We start from the raw sequence: 20,302 nt of genomic DNA, 5'->3' as shown, positions 1-20,302 counted from the left end.
AGAAAGTATTTTGTGACACGTGTCCTTGGGAAGCTAAATGTACCAACACATCTATACCTGGTATCTGAAAGGTTACAGAACACTTTCCCTACCATTAGGAAATTTGGTTCTCACAACAGCCTTAGCAAAAGGTATTCTAGTTTATTTGCGGAATTTAAGCTACATAACCCCGTCCCTCCTCCTTGCTAATGGTATCAGTAGGACTTGAATCCTGGGGCTTAATTCCTGTGTATTTTCTGCTATTGTGAACTACTCTGCACTAATGCAAAACCTGTTTAGTAACTCATCAGATGTTTGTAGCAGTTATACTTCATTATGCTGAGAAAGTACATTCCCCTTGGATGGATCAAAGTAGCAAATACATTCATTTGTGTCTTCAGCTTTGGATTCTGGAAAAGAGTGGTTTTATTCATATAGATCCAAAGGAGAATTCCTTTGCTGCAGATTTGAAATCTGATGATGGACTCAGAATAATGAATAGTGTTATGGAAGGCAGCCAAATTGGCCTAGGGATCTGTAGGAGCTCTTTTGGAGACTTAAAAAGAAACTATTGTACTAATAAAGGGAAGTGTCTAGTAAAGGGTACAGAGAACTGAAATATTAGCAAATATTTCACTGTGTGAACCTAGAAAAAGCACATCTCTGAAGGCTGTGAGCATGTTGAACTTATTTTGATCTAGAGCTCATCTCCAAAAAGTGAACTCTACTGTGCTTGCTGAGTCAGACAGGCTATTGTTCCAGGCCCATGAGTTTCCACCCCTAAAAGTAATATGCCCATTATCTAAGGTTCAAGAACACATGAAAGCATTATTTTCTCTTTGTGGTTGGAATCCCCAGTTTTCTAAACCAATTTTCCATATTAACTACATTCAATAATTGCTTAACTTCATAATATTTTTGCTTTATCTCTCTGGCCCTTACCATGGGTTAAACCTAAGAGGCTGTTTACTGCTGAAGGAGTATTGCTTTAGGAGGTAGGAGTCTTGTGCTCACTATCAGGTAGCTTTGTGTCCTTGGATAAAGTACACTTCTTATTCTGATGGGTCTCAATTGCTTAATCTTCAAGATGACAGAGTTGGTTTAGATTAATTCTAAGACCCATTATAATTTTAATTCTCTTTTGAATATTCATTAACATTTCTTCTACACTTTTTATGTGCCAAAATGGTGTTAATTTTAATTATCTTACAATTATATTTTACTAGGTGCCAGAAATTGTATCAAAACAGTTTAGGTATTAATTCTTTTATGTTTGCAATAACCCTATGAGGCAGGTACTATTATTTTCCCTTCTTTACAGTTATGGGATTTGAAGCTCCGAGAATTAAGGAACTTACCCCAAAGCAAAATCCAGTTAGAGACAGGACTAGAATTTGAATCCCTCCAACCTGACACCAGAGCCCTTTGTGTAGAGATTATTTGATGCCCCTTCCTGATCACCTGTCCTGAACTGGTGAGACCCATCCCCCAGGTGCTGTGAGGGTCGGCTGCTCACATTTCACCACTGGCCCTTTCTCCTTCTCAGGAGAATTGCTTTTCGCCAAAATAGAATCTCCTCTTCATGAGGATAAGACCACCCCCACCCACCCAACCTGCAATGTACATATAACTGGCCCCATTGTTTCATGGGACGACTAACTCTGCAGTACAGTTTACTCCGGGGCCGTCTGTGAAAACAGACTGAAGCAAATCCATGTTTGGCTTTCTCCTCTGCTTTGTCCTGCTTCCCTTACTCCCCTTCTGTAAGCTCAGCCCCAACAAATCACCCTTGCAAGAATCTCGGACTCGAGGCCTGCTTTCGGGGAGCTGACTTAAAGCAGTCCCTGTCCTAACCAATGATTCTACACTTCTCCCAGTGGACAAGTCAGAGTGGGTCTTAAAAAAGAGATTTAGCCTAGAAAATGATGATATTGTACCTTTTGTTTTTCATTATACGTTCCCCAATTGCTCTTTTAAACATACGAGTTTAAATATGCCACAGATGAAATAAAATTGGTAAGTGATGAAATGAAAGCACACTGATTAGACTTAACTTGAAATACTGTAACGGTTCTGTTTCAGCAGCCAAGCCTCTCTGTTCTTTTCTCTCACTAATTGGATCTGGCTGAGACGTTCAAATCACCAATCGATACCTTCATAAGTATAATGCAGCCACTATGATAAAGCTGATTTCCCTTTTCCCTTTTTTTTTTTTTTTTTCTTGGCAAGGAGTTAAGATTAACAGCTCACTGTGACCTTATATCCACATCTCAGGGGATTAAGTTCAACAATTTATCCAGTAAGAATATCCCCAGATGCAATAATATCTAAAGTACAAGTTTAGTATCTTTAAAAGTCCGTGCTGATCTTTGCCTTCATCTTAAAGACTTTTTGCATACAGTTCATCCAGTATTTTCCTCATGGCAATCTGAGCTACAAATTATTATTGAACTCCTTCTATGTACCAGATTCTGTGCTGGATGTTCAGAACAAAATAGGCAAAGCTGCTTTCCTCATGGACTAATTATAGTCCAGAGTGCATCCGATATTCTTACCAACCATATGCTTTAAATTGCAATCAGCTCTATCATTAGCATATGATGCTATGAGATCTTGCTGAAGGCTTTACTGATGATGGTATAAATGAACTGATATTTGAAGAATAATTGAGTAATTAAGAGGAGAAATAATAGAGCTTGAGCCAGAGGAATTAGAATGTGAAAAGACCCTATGGCAAGAAGTAACATGGAGCACTTAGGAAATAGCAGGAATGCCAACTGAAGTGTGGAAAAGCACTATTTAAGGTAAAGCTGCAGACATAAACGGGGAAAAGACCTTAAAAACCTTACAGGACAAGTTAAAGGACCTTGGTGTGTCCTGATATCAATGACCAATTATTGAAGGATTTGAGGTACGACATGTATGTGACATGATCAATTCCAGAAATTGGGGCCATTATATACAAAACCAGAACACAAGAAAGAGCAATGCCCCTTGGGGGAGTTGAGAGTAAATCAGGTTGACTGGCCAAAAAGAAGGAGACTGTAAATGGTGTGAGACAAGACTGGGATAGTTCAATACAGATCAAGGCAAAATGGACCATAATCATACATTAAGCAGTGTGGATTTTATACTAAGGAACTTGAAGAGACTGGTATGTACAAATATGCATCCTAGAAACATTAGTCTAGAGCTGCACTCCCCATAAAGTTCTGTAATGATTTAAACCATTCTATAATCACAGGTAACCAAATGAACACTTGAAATATGCCTTTTGCAACTGAGGAACTGATTTGTTTTTGTTTTAATTCATTCAAATTTACGTATCTACATGTGTCTAGCAGCTACTTCCTTAGACCTTGCAGTTCTAGACACATTATGGAAAGTGCATACGTGGGTGAGGAAAGGATGGTTGGAAGGTTGGAATGAAGGAAAGGAGGGTGGAGATGAGCTGGGAGAGAGACAAGGCCAGGAAGAATAAAGAAAGAAAAAAAAAAGCATAGAAGCATGAAGTGAAAATATTTAATCCACTTTGTCTAGGGCTTAGACAACTTGCAGGGAATAATGAGACAGAAAAAATGTAGGTTAAACTCAGATTATAGACAGCCTTGAATGTGAGACTAAGGAGTTGGGACTCTCTTTGGAGAGAAACATGGACCTACTTTTAAGGCTTGTGGAAAGAGTGATATTTAGTCAGAACTTTCAAAAATGTGCTTGCCAGAAGTTCATCCAATAGTGCTGTGTGAGATCAGTTAACATGTATATGTTTTATTAGAGCCCTGTGCCTTCCTTTCTTAGCCCAAGGATTCCTTGATGACGAGAACTACATTTACTTGTTTCTGCTCTAGATCTCACAAGACCCAGTTGCTGAGAAAATATTGAATATGGTTACAGAATAGTTAATGAGAGCTTAAGCCACATTGGAAGTGGCAGAAAGGTGATGGATCAGGAACTATATGTGGGAAGAATGCATACAGGATAGCTCCTGATTGAATTTGGAATACAACTTGTCTCCCCCATAAAGCTCTAGGCTCCTTCAGTTCAGGGGCAATTCTTCTGCCCAAATGTGTTAATATTCACACCTCTGGATGCACAGAAGACCTTGAGAAAAGCTTGAAAGGCAATATTTGAAAACCATTTTTTCCTTTCACATTTATCCTAAGAATGTAGGAGTAAAATAAATTTTTATATACTTTCAGATGAAGTTCCAAAAAGTTTACACCAACATACACCCCACCAAGTGTGTGTAGCTCTGCTCTTTTTCCACATCTCTCTAGCACCAGACCTTACCATCAGTTTAATCTCTGCCAAACTGATAGCTAAAAATGAAATATTGCTATTCTACTTTGCATTCAACTGGTCACTACTGAAGTTGAGAACCTTTTCTTATACCCATGAATTTCCATTCCTTTTCTACCTAGTTAAAACTATGGGTTTCTTTTCTCAAGGACTATTGGGAATTCTTTATGTATTGATGGACTTTGATTATTTATTTTGGAAATATTTTCTTCAAGTGTGCTATTTTGCCTTTTAACGTTATTAATAGTATTCCTTACAATACAAGTGTCCTAAATTTTATGTAGTAAACCTGAATTATCTTTCCTGTATACCTTTTACGTTTTAGCAAGGCCTTTTCCACACTCAGATTATAAAGATATTCTCTTAATTTTTTCTCCTTTGTAATATTTATATTCATAGTTAAATATGTATCTTCAGTCCATTTAAAATGTTTTGTGTGTGTTAGGTGAGAGACAGATATAATTTCAGAAAACACTTCCTGCAAGTGTAAACTCAAACAATCAATTCTCCTGCTTGCCTGTATTTGTCAAAATCAACCTCATGGGATTATGCCTCAAATTCAAGTGCCCAACGAGGGGTGATAAAGGTAGTTCTAATGCATAGTCACAGCACATTTACCTGTCTATCTGGATGTAGTCAGTAAAAAGATACACTTGCTTCTGTTTAACCCATTTAATTGAGAATCAGTTGTGAGATCTATGTCTTAATTTCTGCATCACGTAATATAGTGCTTTGTGCATAGCGGAGATCAAACTTAATTTGTTGAAGTAAATAAAAGAAAGAAACAAAATAAAAATTATTTTGTAGAATTAAATAAATAAATAGGAATTGAGAAGAGTATAGCACTAAATATTCATTCACAGCAAATTTATTGGAATAGTGTAGACTCTGAATTTAAGTGGAGTAAGGCAATAATCATGAGAGAGGAATGTGAAAATATATGACTTACAGTATTTTCACCCTCCTGACAAAGCTTTTCGGATATTTAGAGATAATTTATGCAAGCCGTTCATCCCAGTGCTGCATGTCATAAGCCCTCACTATTGGTAACTAGGAAACAATCATTTTTATTATTTCAAGGGTTCAATGGAGGAAGAACTCTCTACCTTGGAACCTTTAAGTTATTAAGTGGAGATAGTTTTATGTGTGAAATAAAAGCCTAGCCACCCTAATAAGTGCTGATTTATGGTTAACATCACAGTTAAAAGATAATTGAAACCTCGTTTTTCACCAATGTTCATTTTCCTTTTCTCAAAATGAGACAGATGAAGTTCACAAAAAAAAAAAGATGGACACTAATAGGTGTTATTTCAAATTATATACCTTCTCTCCTCAATCTTAGCCTCTGTCTATTACATTCTAAATTAGAACAAAAGCAGGAACCAAACTAATCTATAAAATGCCATGACTCAAATAGCTTATGTTGAGATGCATCAATAAAGATTTAGAATAAATTTGAAGTGGTGGATATAACCACTTTTGATTTGGTTGGCATTTAAACCTTTTGGGCTTGGTGAATCACTGATGTGACACTTTAAGGGGATTTGATTTTATAGGCTCCTTGGCCCAAGAGTTTTTATGAATACAAAAATGATATGGCCTGAGAGATAAGACCTGAATCAGGCTGTCACTGAGAAGCTGCTTTGCTTTTCAACAGCCTGTTTCCAAGTTTGAATCCATAAATCAGTGGTAGAAGAGGTTTGGATCTGCCGGCACAGATGAGAGATACTCAGAGGCTATTACTTTACAGTAGACATTGATAAGTAGGCCATAGAAGTTTAAACTCTAACCGAAAGGGAAGTAGAGAGTTGAATTGAGACAATTATCTTATTAACTTGAAGCAAAATTAATGTTCACCTTTAAAAGAGTCAGATCATTAATACCAAATTGTAGAGTCTCATTCACTTACTGAGGAGGAAAGAAGTTTCTGAAAGTGTCTAGATTTATTTAAAATATTATAATTTGTAACTTTTTGTTTAAGCAAATTTTTAAAATATGCATAAAGAACTCCCAAGGACTTAGAAAACAGGAGGAAAAGTACCCCGAGTATTATCATTTAGTAAAGAAAATTCTCTCTCTTTCTTTCTTGGATTTTCCCATCTAGAATAAGATCGCTGGTATTTGCCTCTAGTTATGTTTTCATTGTATGTTTTCTAATCTCAAAAATTAAAATTCCCTAAAATCGCACTTGGAATTATCCAAAATGAAAGATGTGGAATTTTAAAAACAACTTACAAATCATGATTTTAAAAAAATTAAATTGTTCCATTAAATTGTTTCATGCATTTCTATATGATTTTTCTTTGATTTCCTTTAACACTTTGTATTCGTACATCCTATGGATGATCTACATAAATTCCTTTTTTTAACCCAAAATTCTATAACACAGCTTCTTCATTTTTCTTCTTTTTCTATGTCTAAAATTTATAAATGCATCCATTCATTTGTTCATTTATTTAACAAATGTTATGGAATGCCTATTTGGAGTCAAAAAGTATGCTAGGTACTAATGGTGCAATGATGGACTGAAACAGGCACTATTTGTGAACTCAGGTTGCTAAAGTCCAATGGCAGAGTCTGACCTGACAAGGAACAATTACAAACTGAAGAAACTGTATGAAGCAAAGCCACATGGTTCAATAAAAACAGAAGCATAGGAATTTGGTTATAAATTCAGAGTAAAATATTCACTTATCAAGATGTCACATACCAGGCTATTCTCTGGTTTTTATGGACAAAGATCCTGCAAACAATCAGAAGATAAGAGAGGCACAATGTTGGAACACCATTCCCTACTCATCCCACCGAACAACAAAAAAATTGCCTTGTGTGTGTCAAGTGGGAAGAGAAGGCAATGTCAAAGAATACTTGAAAGAAAAAAATATGATCAGAATGCTCAAAAAATATTTCCTTCTCTCTATTTGTTATATTGCTTCTGTAAGGATCAGAACACGGTTCAGGTTGCCTTTTTTTTTTCTTTTTTTTTAACCCAAGTGGATAGAAGATCATTTCTCAATGTACTCCTTGAATAGAATACAGAACATTTAATTCATATGTGTGTACATGGTAATTGAATCAATGCTTATTTTAAAATGTTTTCCAGTTGTTTTGACAAGGGTTTGCATGGTGTTACATCTGTTCTATTCCAGGAGATTATGTGGTCATGTCTGTCTACTTTGACCTGAGCAGAAGAATGGGGTACTTCACCATCCAGACATACATTCCCTGCACACTCATCGTCGTCCTGTCGTGGGTGTCTTTCTGGATCAATAAGGATGCTGTTCCAGCGAGAACTTCTTTGGGTAAGGAACTTTTCTTTGTGTTGCAGTGTCCTGAGATAAGATAGAATACACATAATCTTTGTCTCCCCTCTAAGTTGATTTGCTTTTAAATTTAGCCAGCAATTACACAGAAATGCCATTTGTCTCCTTTAAAAAGAAAATTACCAAATCTTTTAAGAATAGTGTTTAAACAACCTTCATTCTATTTTCCTTAATTGCCTCAAAAAGTTTTATTTAGTAAGTGTTCTTACTAATGAATTTGAATTAATTAAAAATATTCTTAAAATCTCAATTTTCAACAGATATTTTGCTTTGGTTGCAAAATTTTGGAAAATTGAAACTTTACTTCATTTTTTTTCTACTCTGAATGTTATTGGGAAATCTTACCAGCTGGTGAGAGCTGACTTTGTGCATTTCTTCCCAACTCCATGTCCAGTGATGTCACATTGGTAGCTAGAAATTAGCAAGGTAGGAATGTTTACACCATGGAAATAGGCAAACATGACAAATTAGGGCCTTGTTTGCTTTTCGTTTGTTCTGTTTTGTTTTGCTATAGAATCAATTATTAAACTTTTACTAGCACATCACTGGCTGTTGGTTAATTCTACCATGCATAATTATTGTGGTGATATTTGAAGGTATACATTCACGATAATTAGCTCTTTAGAGAAGGGTCATTGAAAACATTATTTTTGGAAAAGAAAACACATTTACTTTAGAATTTTGGCAAAAACTTTCCACTTCTAAGACCATTTGCTGTTTGCTCAGCTTATTATGTATGATGATATTCCTCTTGGATTTGACATCTGTTTCCTCACATGGAGATGAAATCTCACATATATTAAAAAAAGCCAAAGCCTCACAGTGACATTGGAGTCTAGGCCCATGAATGAAATGTTCATATTACATAAAATTCCTTAAAAAGTCAACTAAGAATAAAGCTATTGAAAGCTGAATTATAGAACCACTATCCCCTATCATTAGCCGTGTGAAATCTAGAGCCAGTTCTCTTGCTAGCCTGCATCTAGAGAAGCGTATTGTGAAATAATTAAGAGCTTGGATTTTGAAGTCCAACAAATCTGAGTTTCAATCCACAAACTGAGTATGATCTTGGGGATGCTCTTTAATCTCTCTAAATCACAGTTTCCTCATATCTTAAACATGTATGATCCTTGTGCCTAACACATGGAGTTTATAGGGTTAAATAAGATATTCTATATGAAGTACATGGAACTTAATAAGGCCTCAGAAATGTTAGCTGCTGTACTCATTTTATAACAAAATGATTGGTACCAAGTTATTAAAACTGAGTAGAGAAGTGATATCTAGAAGGGAAGAAGACCTCATTTGCATGTGTACCCTCTTCCAAACCTAATTTAGTTTCCCATCTGTTTCAAAATGGATTTATTTTGAGTTTTTCCTGTTATACAATGTACTCTTCTTTTACAAGTCTTATTCAACAATCATAATATCTCATCTACGCTACAAGCTGAAAAAAACCAAAATATATTGAGTCTGTTACTTTAGGACTATTCCCATTGCATTACATGCTTACATGTCTGTCTCTCACATCAGAATGTAAATGTCTTTTTCATCCCAGCACTCTCACAGTGCCTAGCACATGCAGGAACTTCGATGATTGCTCATTCAATGAGGAAAGGAGTGAACAAATGCATTGATGTGCTCTAATCTACCTCTCCTCAAAATATTGGAAGGAAAAGATTTCAAATCAATGTATCCACTTGCAGCCAGGATTCCTGCTGATCCAAGTCTCTCCACAACCACTCTGGCAGCTCATTTCAGCCATTCATTAAATGAGTGCTCCTTGGCACAGTGCCATGGGGGGGAGACTGGATTGAGGGGAGTGAGCTGAGGACTGAGAGGCCTCTGAGCAAAGAGTAGATAGGTGATCTTCTTTCTAGGTCATTTGCTGGGAGTCAGGCACATCCAATGTGGCACCCGCACCTTCTCTGCTCATCACAACAACCCTAGGAAGCAGTTGCGATGATTATAACACCTATCATCACATTTTTCAGAGCAGAGGAAGGAGAGGCCCTGCAAGGTTAAGTGAACTACACAAGGTCACACAGCCAATTGGTGGCAGAACTGCGCCTTGGCTAATGAGACCTAGATTTGCCCCAGGTGTAAAGCTTTGGTTGAAGGCCAGTTTGGGGGGAAGAGGAGGGGCCCAGTCAGTTTATCTTTAACTTTGCTGCCTCAATTGTTTCTCTAGATCAGTACTTCTCAGATTTAAATCACTGGGGAACTTTTAAAAATACAGATGCCTTAATACAACCCCAGAAATTCTTATTTAATTGGTCTCAGTCATGGCCTGGGTGGCAGGAGTTTTAAGTTTCCCCAGATGACTTTAGTATGCAATCATGCTTTAGAATACTGTCCCAGATTTTACTGAGTACCATTACCTTTTCCAGCGTTTACAATCAAGAGTTTAGCCAGATGACCTTAAACCCTATGGGCTTAAGCTTATTGCATAAGCAGTTAGAGTCAAGTTGTTAAATAAGAGAAATATGTCTACTTGGCTGGAGGCTATGGTTCTTCTCTGAGCACAGACGACTAGAGCAAGAGAGAGAAGAGTCATCTTGAAACTTGCAACACTTGAGAACGTAGTTTGGTATACAGACAGTAGTGGGTGAGGATTACTCATGGTACAATATAACAGATGGAAAATTAAAATCCCCATTGGTATTTTTCACACAAGTGATCTGAGATGGGCTAATATCCCTGAAGAGCTTACTTCGTGCCAAGACTTGGGGAAATAATGAAAGCTATGCATGTTTCCTCTACCCCAGGTAAGAGAAATATAGTTTCTTTGCTTAGCAAATAGGACTTAAAAACCACAGCAAGCTATTTGTTGCTGTTTGATGACTCATTTAAAACTGCCATTCTCTACACTTTATTTTTGATGTCGTAGCTGTGGTTCTAGGCAGAACCCTGAAAATATCATGAAGCAATTCTTGAAGATCCCAATTTTACATGGCTCCTATATAAATGTGTATATAGCCTGAATAACATCTTGCCAATTTGCTAGATCAGTATTTCCCTTACATGTCAGAGTTTGTTTTAACTAATATCACATATCAGATTTTTTAAAGTGGACTCATCTGTGGCATATAACATAGACACTAACATTTTCACTTCTCATAGGTCAGGTGTGGCTTGAAGCCTAAATTTGAAATGAAGGCCAAGGTGCCAAATTAGTGTTTAATTTCTTCACAAAGATATCAGTTCTAATTAGAAATAATCAAGAACTCCTATATGAATTAATGCATAGAACAACCTAAAAGAAGAGATGCTTTGTTTTTTGTTCGTTTATTTGTTTGAGAAGCCAGTCTTTTTGGCAATGAAATTAATTATAATAACACTTTAAATTTATTTTGACTTTACTAGATGTTGACACTTTATATGTGTTATTTAATTTAATCTCCGTAAAGAACCCTATGAGGTATTTTTCTCACCTCCCCAACCCTGTAGTTTGTAGATGAGAAACTCAAACCTTCCCAAGGTTCCACCACAATAATATAACAGACTCACAGACCCGTAACATTCTCAATCAGGAATCGACAAAGGTTTCCCTGCCTCCCAGTGTTTTAATGCTACATGTAATGTATATCTTTTTAAAGAGGAAATATAACAGTGTGGTTCAGAGCATAGCATTTGAAGTCAGACTGCCTAGGTTTGTATCTTATCTCTACTACTTACTAGCTTGGATGAGTTTCTTAAACTTTCCATAGTCAGTTTTTTACCTTCAAAAAAGGAGGATAAGAACGTTTACCTCATAGGATCATTTTGGGGATTTTTGTAGGATAACTTATAAGGCACTTGGCACAAAGCCTAGTCAAAGGAAGAGATCAATAAATGTTAGCTATTGTTATTTGCCACTAAATGTATCTCCCACAAGTCATTTATATGGATCCATCTTCTCAAATGTAGGTTGAGACACCTTGTTCTTTCATATATATACTATGCATTGATTCATTGATTCATTCAACAAATGTTTATTGAGTGCCAGCAGTATGCTTGACTTTGGAGTTACAGTGGTCATCAAGACAGATGTCTTGTCTGTCCTCATGGAGTATACAGACTAGAAAAGTAGATGAATTATTATATCATTAGTAATGATAGTGTGGAAAAGAAGCTATGGACTAACTACAGTTTCTTTGATCACTCCTTTCCTCCATTAGAGGCTTCTTTTCTGTGAAGTTATTTTAACTCTCCCTCGTAAAGTTTTATAGCACAAATTGCTCTTAGGAAAGTTGCTGTTACTTTAAGATTAAATGACCCAAGAGAGTCACATCATTCTCTGAAATGTAGTAAAAACCCTCAGAAATGGCTCTGAGGAATCAGAATTTGAGAGATTAGGAAGAGATGACGATTTTTATCTATGCTTAACTGTTCTTCAAGAGTGTTTTGACCCCACTCACCATCTTCTGAGCATACTATACAAGTAACCCAATCTTAGAGAGACCGAACAAAAAGCTTGTTTCCCCTTTCCTGTATGGTACAGCTGTGCTGCTCTGTTGCCTCCTTACTTATTCACTCCCCAAGTTTCTTGAGCTTGATTACTTCTGTTTTCCCCATCGCCTCCATTTAGAGCATGGGAAGCTAGTTTTCTCTTGAAAGTGTCTTAGCAGTTATAGTTAAAATCTCACAGTATTGGATTATGGGAAGATATTTTCTCCCATCAGAAATATAAACCACAAAGTTAAAGATGGCAAATGCTTGGGCTACTGCTTCTGGAGAAGAGAAAGATGCTTCTAGTCATGCTAAGACATGCTGAATTCTATGAAACATAGAATGAGAAGAAATGGATGGACCTTCAAAATTTATTCCAACAGATAGGAAACTGCAGCCTGGGCTGTTAAGGTGACTTAATGAAGTCCCTACAGCAAGAGCTCAAACCTATTCTGATATTGAATCTATGTTGTCATTGATAAGAACAATAGCTTTTACAGAAGAGCCACTGATCCTCCTCTGCTTAACACATTTAGGTGGCCTTAGCTTTGTTCCCTGTCTCTAAACAACCATCGGAGAGGGCCAGTTTGCTTGTGTAGTGTTGCACAATTACTAAAAGAGTTTTGACCACAGACATTTAATTTCTCTGTTCAAATCCCTCTTCTGTCACTTTACTAAAGAATGTGGAGCTGGTCTTTTAGCATCATTTCCTCATCTATGAAATCAAGATGAAAACATCTGCTGTGAAAATTCAAAGAAATAATGCACATAAATTGCTTAGCAGAGTTCCTAGCACAACAAAGTTTTCGGTAAATATTTGTTATTATATTACTTGAGATACTTTTTTTTCCTCCTACAATAGTACTTTTAAAAAGCAGCAATCAGATCATATGACCCACACCCACCTGCCTCCTCTGTTTGCACCTTTTAATAGTTCCTCTTTGCAAGCTCCATTGCATGTGCTGTTTGTTACGACTTCTATTTCACCAACTTCACCTTGATCCTCCTGCCTATCCCCAGACACCAGGTATTCTGAAAATTCCCATAGACAAGCTTTCCTTTCCTTTTGTCAGAATCCAGCCTTAAGTTATCTTGTCTGTTATTAGTAAAAAATTTAGCTTCTTCTATTTGTTAGGTTTCACCTTAAACATCACCTCCTCAAACAGACCTTCCCTCAGCATTCTATCTAACCAGATTCTCAGCATCCCTACTATTCTTCATAGTGCTTATGAAAACCTGTAATTAAACTTGTCTTTGTTTACTTGATTTATAACATTTTTCTCTCTCTAAAATTTAGGATACCTGAAGGCAGGGACCACGTTTATTTTATTTTCCAGTATATACCCAGTGCCCGTTATGATGGCTGTAACATAATAGGCAATCAATATTTGTGGACATAGTGAATGAATTCCAGTTATGCCTCTTACCCATTATGAGGCCATTCCATTCTGATAACAGAAGTCACAACACAACTTCAGTCCTGACGGTGACTAGTGACCCACCTTGCTGATGTGGCCGCATGATCTGCTTGTTATCTTGTGCTTCTCTTCAGGTATCACAACAGTTCTCACAATGACCACCCTCAGCACCATTGCCCGGAAATCGCTCCCCAAGGTCTCTTATGTCACAGCGATGGATCTCTTTGTTTCTGTTTGCTTCATCTTTGTCTTCTCTGCTTTGGTGGAGTATGGCACCCTACATTATTTTGTCAGCAACCGGAAACCAAGCAAGGACAAAGACAAAAAGAAGAAAAACCCTGTATGTATCCTTTTTTCTTTGAGGCTATTGAAATATTTATGCAGAAGGACCACCTGGTTTTGTGTTGGTTTGGTTTGGGTTAGCCTGTCAGTGAGCTAAGCCTCAACACTTTACACTCCAAGATGAAGACACAAGGTATGACTTTGGCCAAGCTTTAAAGGTCCATTCCAGTCTGTAGTGACTTGTCAAGACAGACTCCTGCAATCTATGTGCTCTCTGAGTTAATAACAAAAAGTAGGCAAATATAATTACTTGCTCTCTTCATTTCATGGGAAATATAAGCACTGTTGAGAAAAAGTATTAGACTGGGTGGTATTAGACTGTGTTTCATTAAATTTTGTCTTCCTGGCCCCCTTACTATATGTTAAATCACTGATTATTAAATTAAAATTTTCAACCAAGACTTTCTACTAAAAAGCCACAAGGTTCTTGAAGTTTCAAGTATCACCAAACTTTTGCAAATAATTTAATATATGTATGTGTGCATGTGTTTGTGGGGGTTCTACAATGGGTTTAATATTGATTTAATACTTTAATGTATTTTATTTCTCTTTAAGATGCATGACTTACTTATTGTTTGAGCGAGTTACTTAAACTCTCTGTGCCTTAGTTTTCTCATATATAAAATGAGCAGTATTATAAAAATATGTATCTTATGGGGCTACTGTGAGAAAAAAATGTGGCAATAGAATGAACATCATTACACAGCTCCTGGCACATGGAAAACCCTTACCATTATTAGTTGGTGATCATGGTTGATGATGATTTCTACAATAAACAAACTGGATTGGTCCCAGAATCCGCATGGTTTGGAAACAGGAAGAGTGACTTCCACTTGCCACCAAACTCCTAATAGAGATGATGAGGCACACATATTAATGCTTAAAGTAATTGTCTTTTATTACGGATTTTGTGGAAAGCACATTGCTACCCATTTACCCACGTGGACAAAGTGTCTGACACATAAGAGCCCCTAAAAATTTAATTTCCATTTTCTTTAATGACAGGGGCAAAGGAAATCACCCTACCACCTTTAATAGATGGCCTCCCCTGCTCTTCTGCTCTAAGGGCCATGAGAGACACAAGAATGGTTAGCAAACTGAGCCAGACAATATGGGGGGTGAATTACACTGAGAGAGTCTAGCTGAGTCTAGGCTGTATCCTGATGCCTCTCTGGGAACCTCAGTGAAATGATAGCACCTGTGCATATTTATTTCCATGTAACACTTTGTAGAAGGTAAAGAAAAAAGCATCATTCCTGATGATTAACAAAAACTCTTACCTTTAACTTACTGAATATGTATTACTCTTTATGCAGTCCTTCCTTTACTATTTTGCCTCTCTCTGTCTTTCCATGTTCTTTATCTTTGTTTCATTTTCCTTGTGGTGGCGTTTCTTGTTTGCTCTCCATTTGCTTTCCATTTTGCTCTCCCCCAGTATATGGTTTATTGACCCTTAGCTTTGTTACCCGCCAGTGGTAACAAGGAAGTAGGGACTAGCTTTCAAACAAGCTTTGAAGGGACTTGGCCATCTCTAACAGCTATGTCATTGCAGGTTGGATTTTGTTGCAGAGATAGAAACACTTGGATTCCTTAATCCAGGGACATGGAGATAGCAGAAGAAAAGAAGACAGAGGAGAAAGGAGATTAAGGAAATGTAGAAAATAAAATTACTTTGGAATTTCATGCATTTCCCCCTTTAAACCAATTGGATGGTTTATTGGAACTAGCAAGAGCCTAGGCTTTGAATGAGAAGTTGAAATGTAATCTTCCTCTCTATTAGGTCCTGTGGCTTGTTATGTCAAGACTTATCTATTAAGGCCTACCTGATTATAATTAAAAAATATATAATCACGGTATTTCTATACAGAAGAACTAGGCAAAAGGAAGCATTCTCACAATTGGACAATACTGGCTTTCATAATCAGATAATTGTGGATTAATTTATTGTGGATTTTACTAGGAATCATAAAATGCCATTTTCTAATTTTAGGCATTTATTTATTCCAAGCGTAAAACTGTCCCTCTGTGTTTATAATTTCGGTTTCTCTCACTTACCATGTTTTCAAAATGTATTTTTAATTTAACTTATTTTGTCTCCCTCTCTTTCTTTTCTTTTCTTTCTTTCTTTCCTTCTTTAAAAAAAAAAAATGTGATTCTCTTTTCTGTCTACAAACCCAAAGCTTCTTCGGATGTTTTCCTTCAAGGTATAATGTTTTTGGAATGGAAATTCACTGCATGCAACTGCTGAATTTAACTATTAATGCTTACATAGTGTTTTTGTTTTTTATGAGTAGATATTTAAGCATTCTACTAGAGATAACACTTTCCAGATGGAGATAGTTCTATAGGTTCTATCTAGAGTTGATTCAACAACCCTACCCTAATTCACAGATGTTTTGAACTTACATGGACTTCAAAAGCTGTGTCATGAGATGTCACTAAGAAAGAGAGCCTCTTTAATATCAAAGCCAAGACTGACCTTCTCTTCTCAAATGAAAATGGGACCAATTTCACCAGCTACACCTGCTATATGCTTGCCCTTTTAAACCTAATAATTAGCTCCATAAGTCCTTACTCAAAACGGAATTATTTATTTGATAATTAAATTAATAATCTCTATTGACCTGAACTCTACCTCAATTCTATAAAAAAAAACCCTTTTTCAAAAGGGTTTAAATTAAAAACACCCATCCCTTCCTTCAGAGTGATCACTGGTCTTATTGGCTCTCTCAGTACACAATATTGCAATGAGATTTCTATTCTCATTCGAATTCTGATTCAACTTGACACCAGGATTTCTGTTTATATTGTCCTAAAATTGACTCATCCAAATTAACATTAAATAAATCATTTAATTTTATGGCAATTTTATAATTGGTCTGGCAGAAAAGATTGGACTAGCATACATTTAATTTGTACTCGATTCTTCTCAAATGCTAGAAAAGTTTGATGACTAGGTAGTAACATTTTTTTTTCTGAATTTTTATTTACACATAGGTAAACATTTCAGTCATTCTGGAGCTTCTACATGCTGAATGTTAAACAGAGTATTATATTCCCTTAAAAGTAGCCATACCATTGTGGTATAAAGTCAGGAAACTTCCAAATTTATATATATATATATATTTAATATTTTCTATTGACAGCATCTTTGCTCAGTGCAATGGTACTTACTATTTGCCTATAAGTAAGCATGATTTCAAAATTGATTTCAAAATTGATGCATTTTTATTTCTCTGTTCCACTCACATGCAGTACCATTAAATGCCTTCATGTATCCAACTTCACATCTAATAGTTACTAGAAAAGATGCCATGTAGTTGTTTATTTAAATCTTTAAACTTTGAGTTCTTTTGATGTTCAATCTTCTTGCTAGAGCTTGATGGCATTATTTTCAGCTGCACTGCTTAAGCTCAATATTTGAAATCCGCAAATGTGCTAAGTTCAAATTTACCATTGTAGATCACGATGTCATAGCAATTTCCTGAGTAACCATTTTCAGATTCATCTTTCACACTGGTGACATTGTGGGCAAAAAGTCTAGGATTTGTCTAGTATAACTAACTCTGGTCTCTCCTCTTCCCTAAACTTGTCTCAGGCTCCCACCATTGATATCCGCCCAAGATCAGCGACCATTCAAATGAACAATGCCACACACCTTCAGGAGAGAGACGAAGAATACGGATATGAGTGTCTGGATGGAAAGGACTGTGCCAGTTTTTTCTGCTGTTTTGAAGACTGTCGAACAGGGGCTTGGAGACATGGGAGGATACATATCCGTATTGCCAAAATGGACTCATATGCTCGAATCTTCTTCCCTACTGCTTTCTGCTTGTTCAATCTGGTTTATTGGGTATCCTATCTTTACCTGTGAAGGGGAAGGGGGAACACTGATAATGGGTCTTATTCACTGAATCTCATGAAGAGAAAATGTCCTAAGTTCATTTAAAGTACTCTCCTATGTGGTTTATAATGATCCAAATGTGCATTTATGTCCAAACCTGGTAAACTGTATTAATGTCATATTTTTTGTGCCCAACTCTCCTTTGGTTAGTGTACTTTGCAATTTAGTGTTGGCTATGTTTAAAACCTGCAAGGCAAAGTGAAATTGGAGCAGGAGCATTGAAACCAAACAAGATATTATTTAGCTACAGCAATTGAAATAGTGAAAGCCATGACTATTTACAGTGTGATATCCCAATTCATAATACATTTAGATGCAAAAATGTCCAAGAGATGTAACCTAAGTTAACTTGGGGCCAAGTTCTCGTAAATTGGATCCCAATAGAATTAACTCCTTGGGAAGAACCACCACTCACATTAAATATAAGAGCCTAGACTAGAACTGTAATGCACCTCAATCCAAGTTGGGAGAAAATTCTCCCCCACACCACATGTACAATGATGTAAATATTTCAGTAGTTTAGAATGCTTTAAGTTTAATGCATGCATCTCTTTAGATCCAAAATAAATGGATTGGCATTCCAATCATAAAGTATTGTCTTTTATTTTGTGTCTTTGAGATAAAAAGGAATCATGAATGTAACTTTAAGGGTCTGAGTTTAGAATTGGAGGGAGGAATTTTTTCCACATTTTCGATCATGCATGAGGAATCAAACAGCCTAATTTTTCTTGTATGATATATTGCAACACTTTAAGTAAAATATAGATTGAATAATCAACATTTGCCACCTCTAAATATGCCCACTGTCATAGCTAGGGTACAAAGTAATTGTGCTTGCTGCTATTTTTCTAACTTTTTGGATGATAGATTGTAGTACAACTTAGTCTCTATGTCAAGATCTGCTTCTAGTGATTGTGAGTGCCTTGTGGGCAGAATCTTTGTCATTTCTTCTTTGGGTCCTTGTCACCTTGCACAGTGCCTGGCACAGAGTTGGTGCTCAGTAAATGTGGTTTGAACTGAATTGACCTTATATACTCTGGTGAATCTCTCAGTTCTGACATCTTTTCACATAGGCATTAAATGATTTTGATTTTGTGGAAATTACATGAAGGATCCAAAGAACTTTGGCTATTTGTGTTCATTGTCAAAAATTTATTTTAGGCAGAGTTCATACTCCTTCTTAAAACCATACTTGTTTGTGCAAAGAAATGACTCTTCTAGGGCATATTTAGAGTTTGTGCATTGCATTGTTTTTCCAGGGTTGGGAATGAATCATCATGGACCCATCCACAATTGTGCTTGTGGACATAGGACAGACATAATAAGCAAGCTTCATACCTGACTTGTGTTCAGAATGTAGTTTATATATATATATATATATATATATATATATAGAGAGAGAGAGAGAGAGAGAGAGAGAGAAGAATATATATAACCATATATATATATACGGATTAAATAAAAGAATAAAAGAATAAATGGATGACTTACAAGGAGATGAGTTTATGGCTGTGGCCTCATTAAACCACATTGTAATCAAGTGAAGGGGCTGTTCCAAACTTCAAGTATGATGAGTTGAGCCCCATCTTCATGTATTAATCCTGCATTTTAATTTTTCTAAGCACCCTTTGTCAATTCTTTCTTATGACAATAGTTGCTCTAAGTCAGAATTAATTCATAGCTAGTATAAACTTTATAGATCATCTAAAAACAGTAGAAAAAAGGAGAGAGTGGCTTTGTTAATATAAAACCATTGTCATCATCAAGTCATCTGGATGAATCTTGAAACACATTTAGCTGCCAACCTTACAAACCAGTGCTCTATATATACCAGTGCTCTAGTATATAACCTCAAACACATGTAAATAGAATGAATTATTTTCTTGTTTTGGTCAAGATAATAAATGTTGACTTTTGGGAGAGTTGTTGGCAAATTTCACTGGTGAGAAACATATTATTGTCGATTCAAACTGTGTTCTGTAATGAGGACACTCAAAAAGCTAGCTTTCCAATGTGTGCATAGTATTGGCAATACAAATATATATTATATGTAATCTAATTCTTAATTATCAGCTGCGCCCTATGTATTTGAAAACCTTTTCACAAAGGAATTGCCTAACATGTGGGCTTTTACAATAAAAATGCTGCATTTTAAACCATGGTGGCATCTCAGTGGTCTGGTTGGACTTGTTTGTCTTATCGATTATGACCCCTATTTCCTCTCTCATTCCCCCATACTTCCTTCCCTTTCAGAGAGCCCTATTTGCAAGCCATGTGATATTTTCCATGGTGAGTGTCTTCACTTCAAAAACAGTTATGAGATATGTTTGGTATGTGGAGTGGAGAAGAAAGGCAGAAATATCATAAAGTAAGTAAAGATCAAATCCTTACTCTAGATGTGGTTAAGAATACAGCATCTGCTTTCAGAAAGTTAAAAAGAAAAACAAAAAACACTTTTTTAAAGGGTACATTGATAAAATCTGAGGATTTTTTTCCTGTGTACATTTTTTTCCTGAGTTTGTGACACAGGGTAGACCTTAAGTATCTCTTCTTCGTCCTTCACTTGTATCCTCAAGTTTTACAGAATTCTAGTTGTACCTTACATC

The 20,302-nt window shown here is 36.2% G+C and overlaps 1 protein-coding gene across 2 annotated transcripts in view; it reads left to right on the top strand.

The window, feature by feature from the left end:
* GABRG2 (gamma-aminobutyric acid type A receptor subunit gamma2) overlaps positions 1-19,856 on the top strand; it is a 116,775-nt gene extending 96,919 nt beyond the window's left edge. Inside the window, exons 7-10 of one of the 2 annotated variants that reach the window (XM_037799433.1) lie at positions 7,428-7,580; positions 13,585-13,790; positions 15,973-15,996; positions 17,391-19,856. In XM_037799433.1, coding sequence (XP_037655361.1) covers positions 7,428-7,580; positions 13,585-13,790; positions 15,973-15,996; positions 17,391-17,666 — 659 coding nt within the window. In that variant the 3' untranslated portion in view covers positions 17,667-19,856. The remainder of the gene's footprint in view (positions 1-7,427; positions 7,581-13,584; positions 13,791-15,972; positions 15,997-17,390) is intronic. The other variant, XM_037799435.1, reaches the window with a different exon arrangement.
* The last annotated feature ends 446 nt before the right edge of the window (positions 19,857-20,302 follow it).

The sequence above is a fragment of the Choloepus didactylus genome, chromosome 11, assembly GCF_015220235.1.
Source record: "Choloepus didactylus isolate mChoDid1 chromosome 11, mChoDid1.pri, whole genome shotgun sequence".
Taxonomy (NCBI): domain Eukaryota; kingdom Metazoa; phylum Chordata; class Mammalia; order Pilosa; family Megalonychidae; genus Choloepus; species Choloepus didactylus.
Note: the sequence above shows the minus strand (reverse complement) of the source record. Positions and strands in the feature narration are given on the sequence as shown.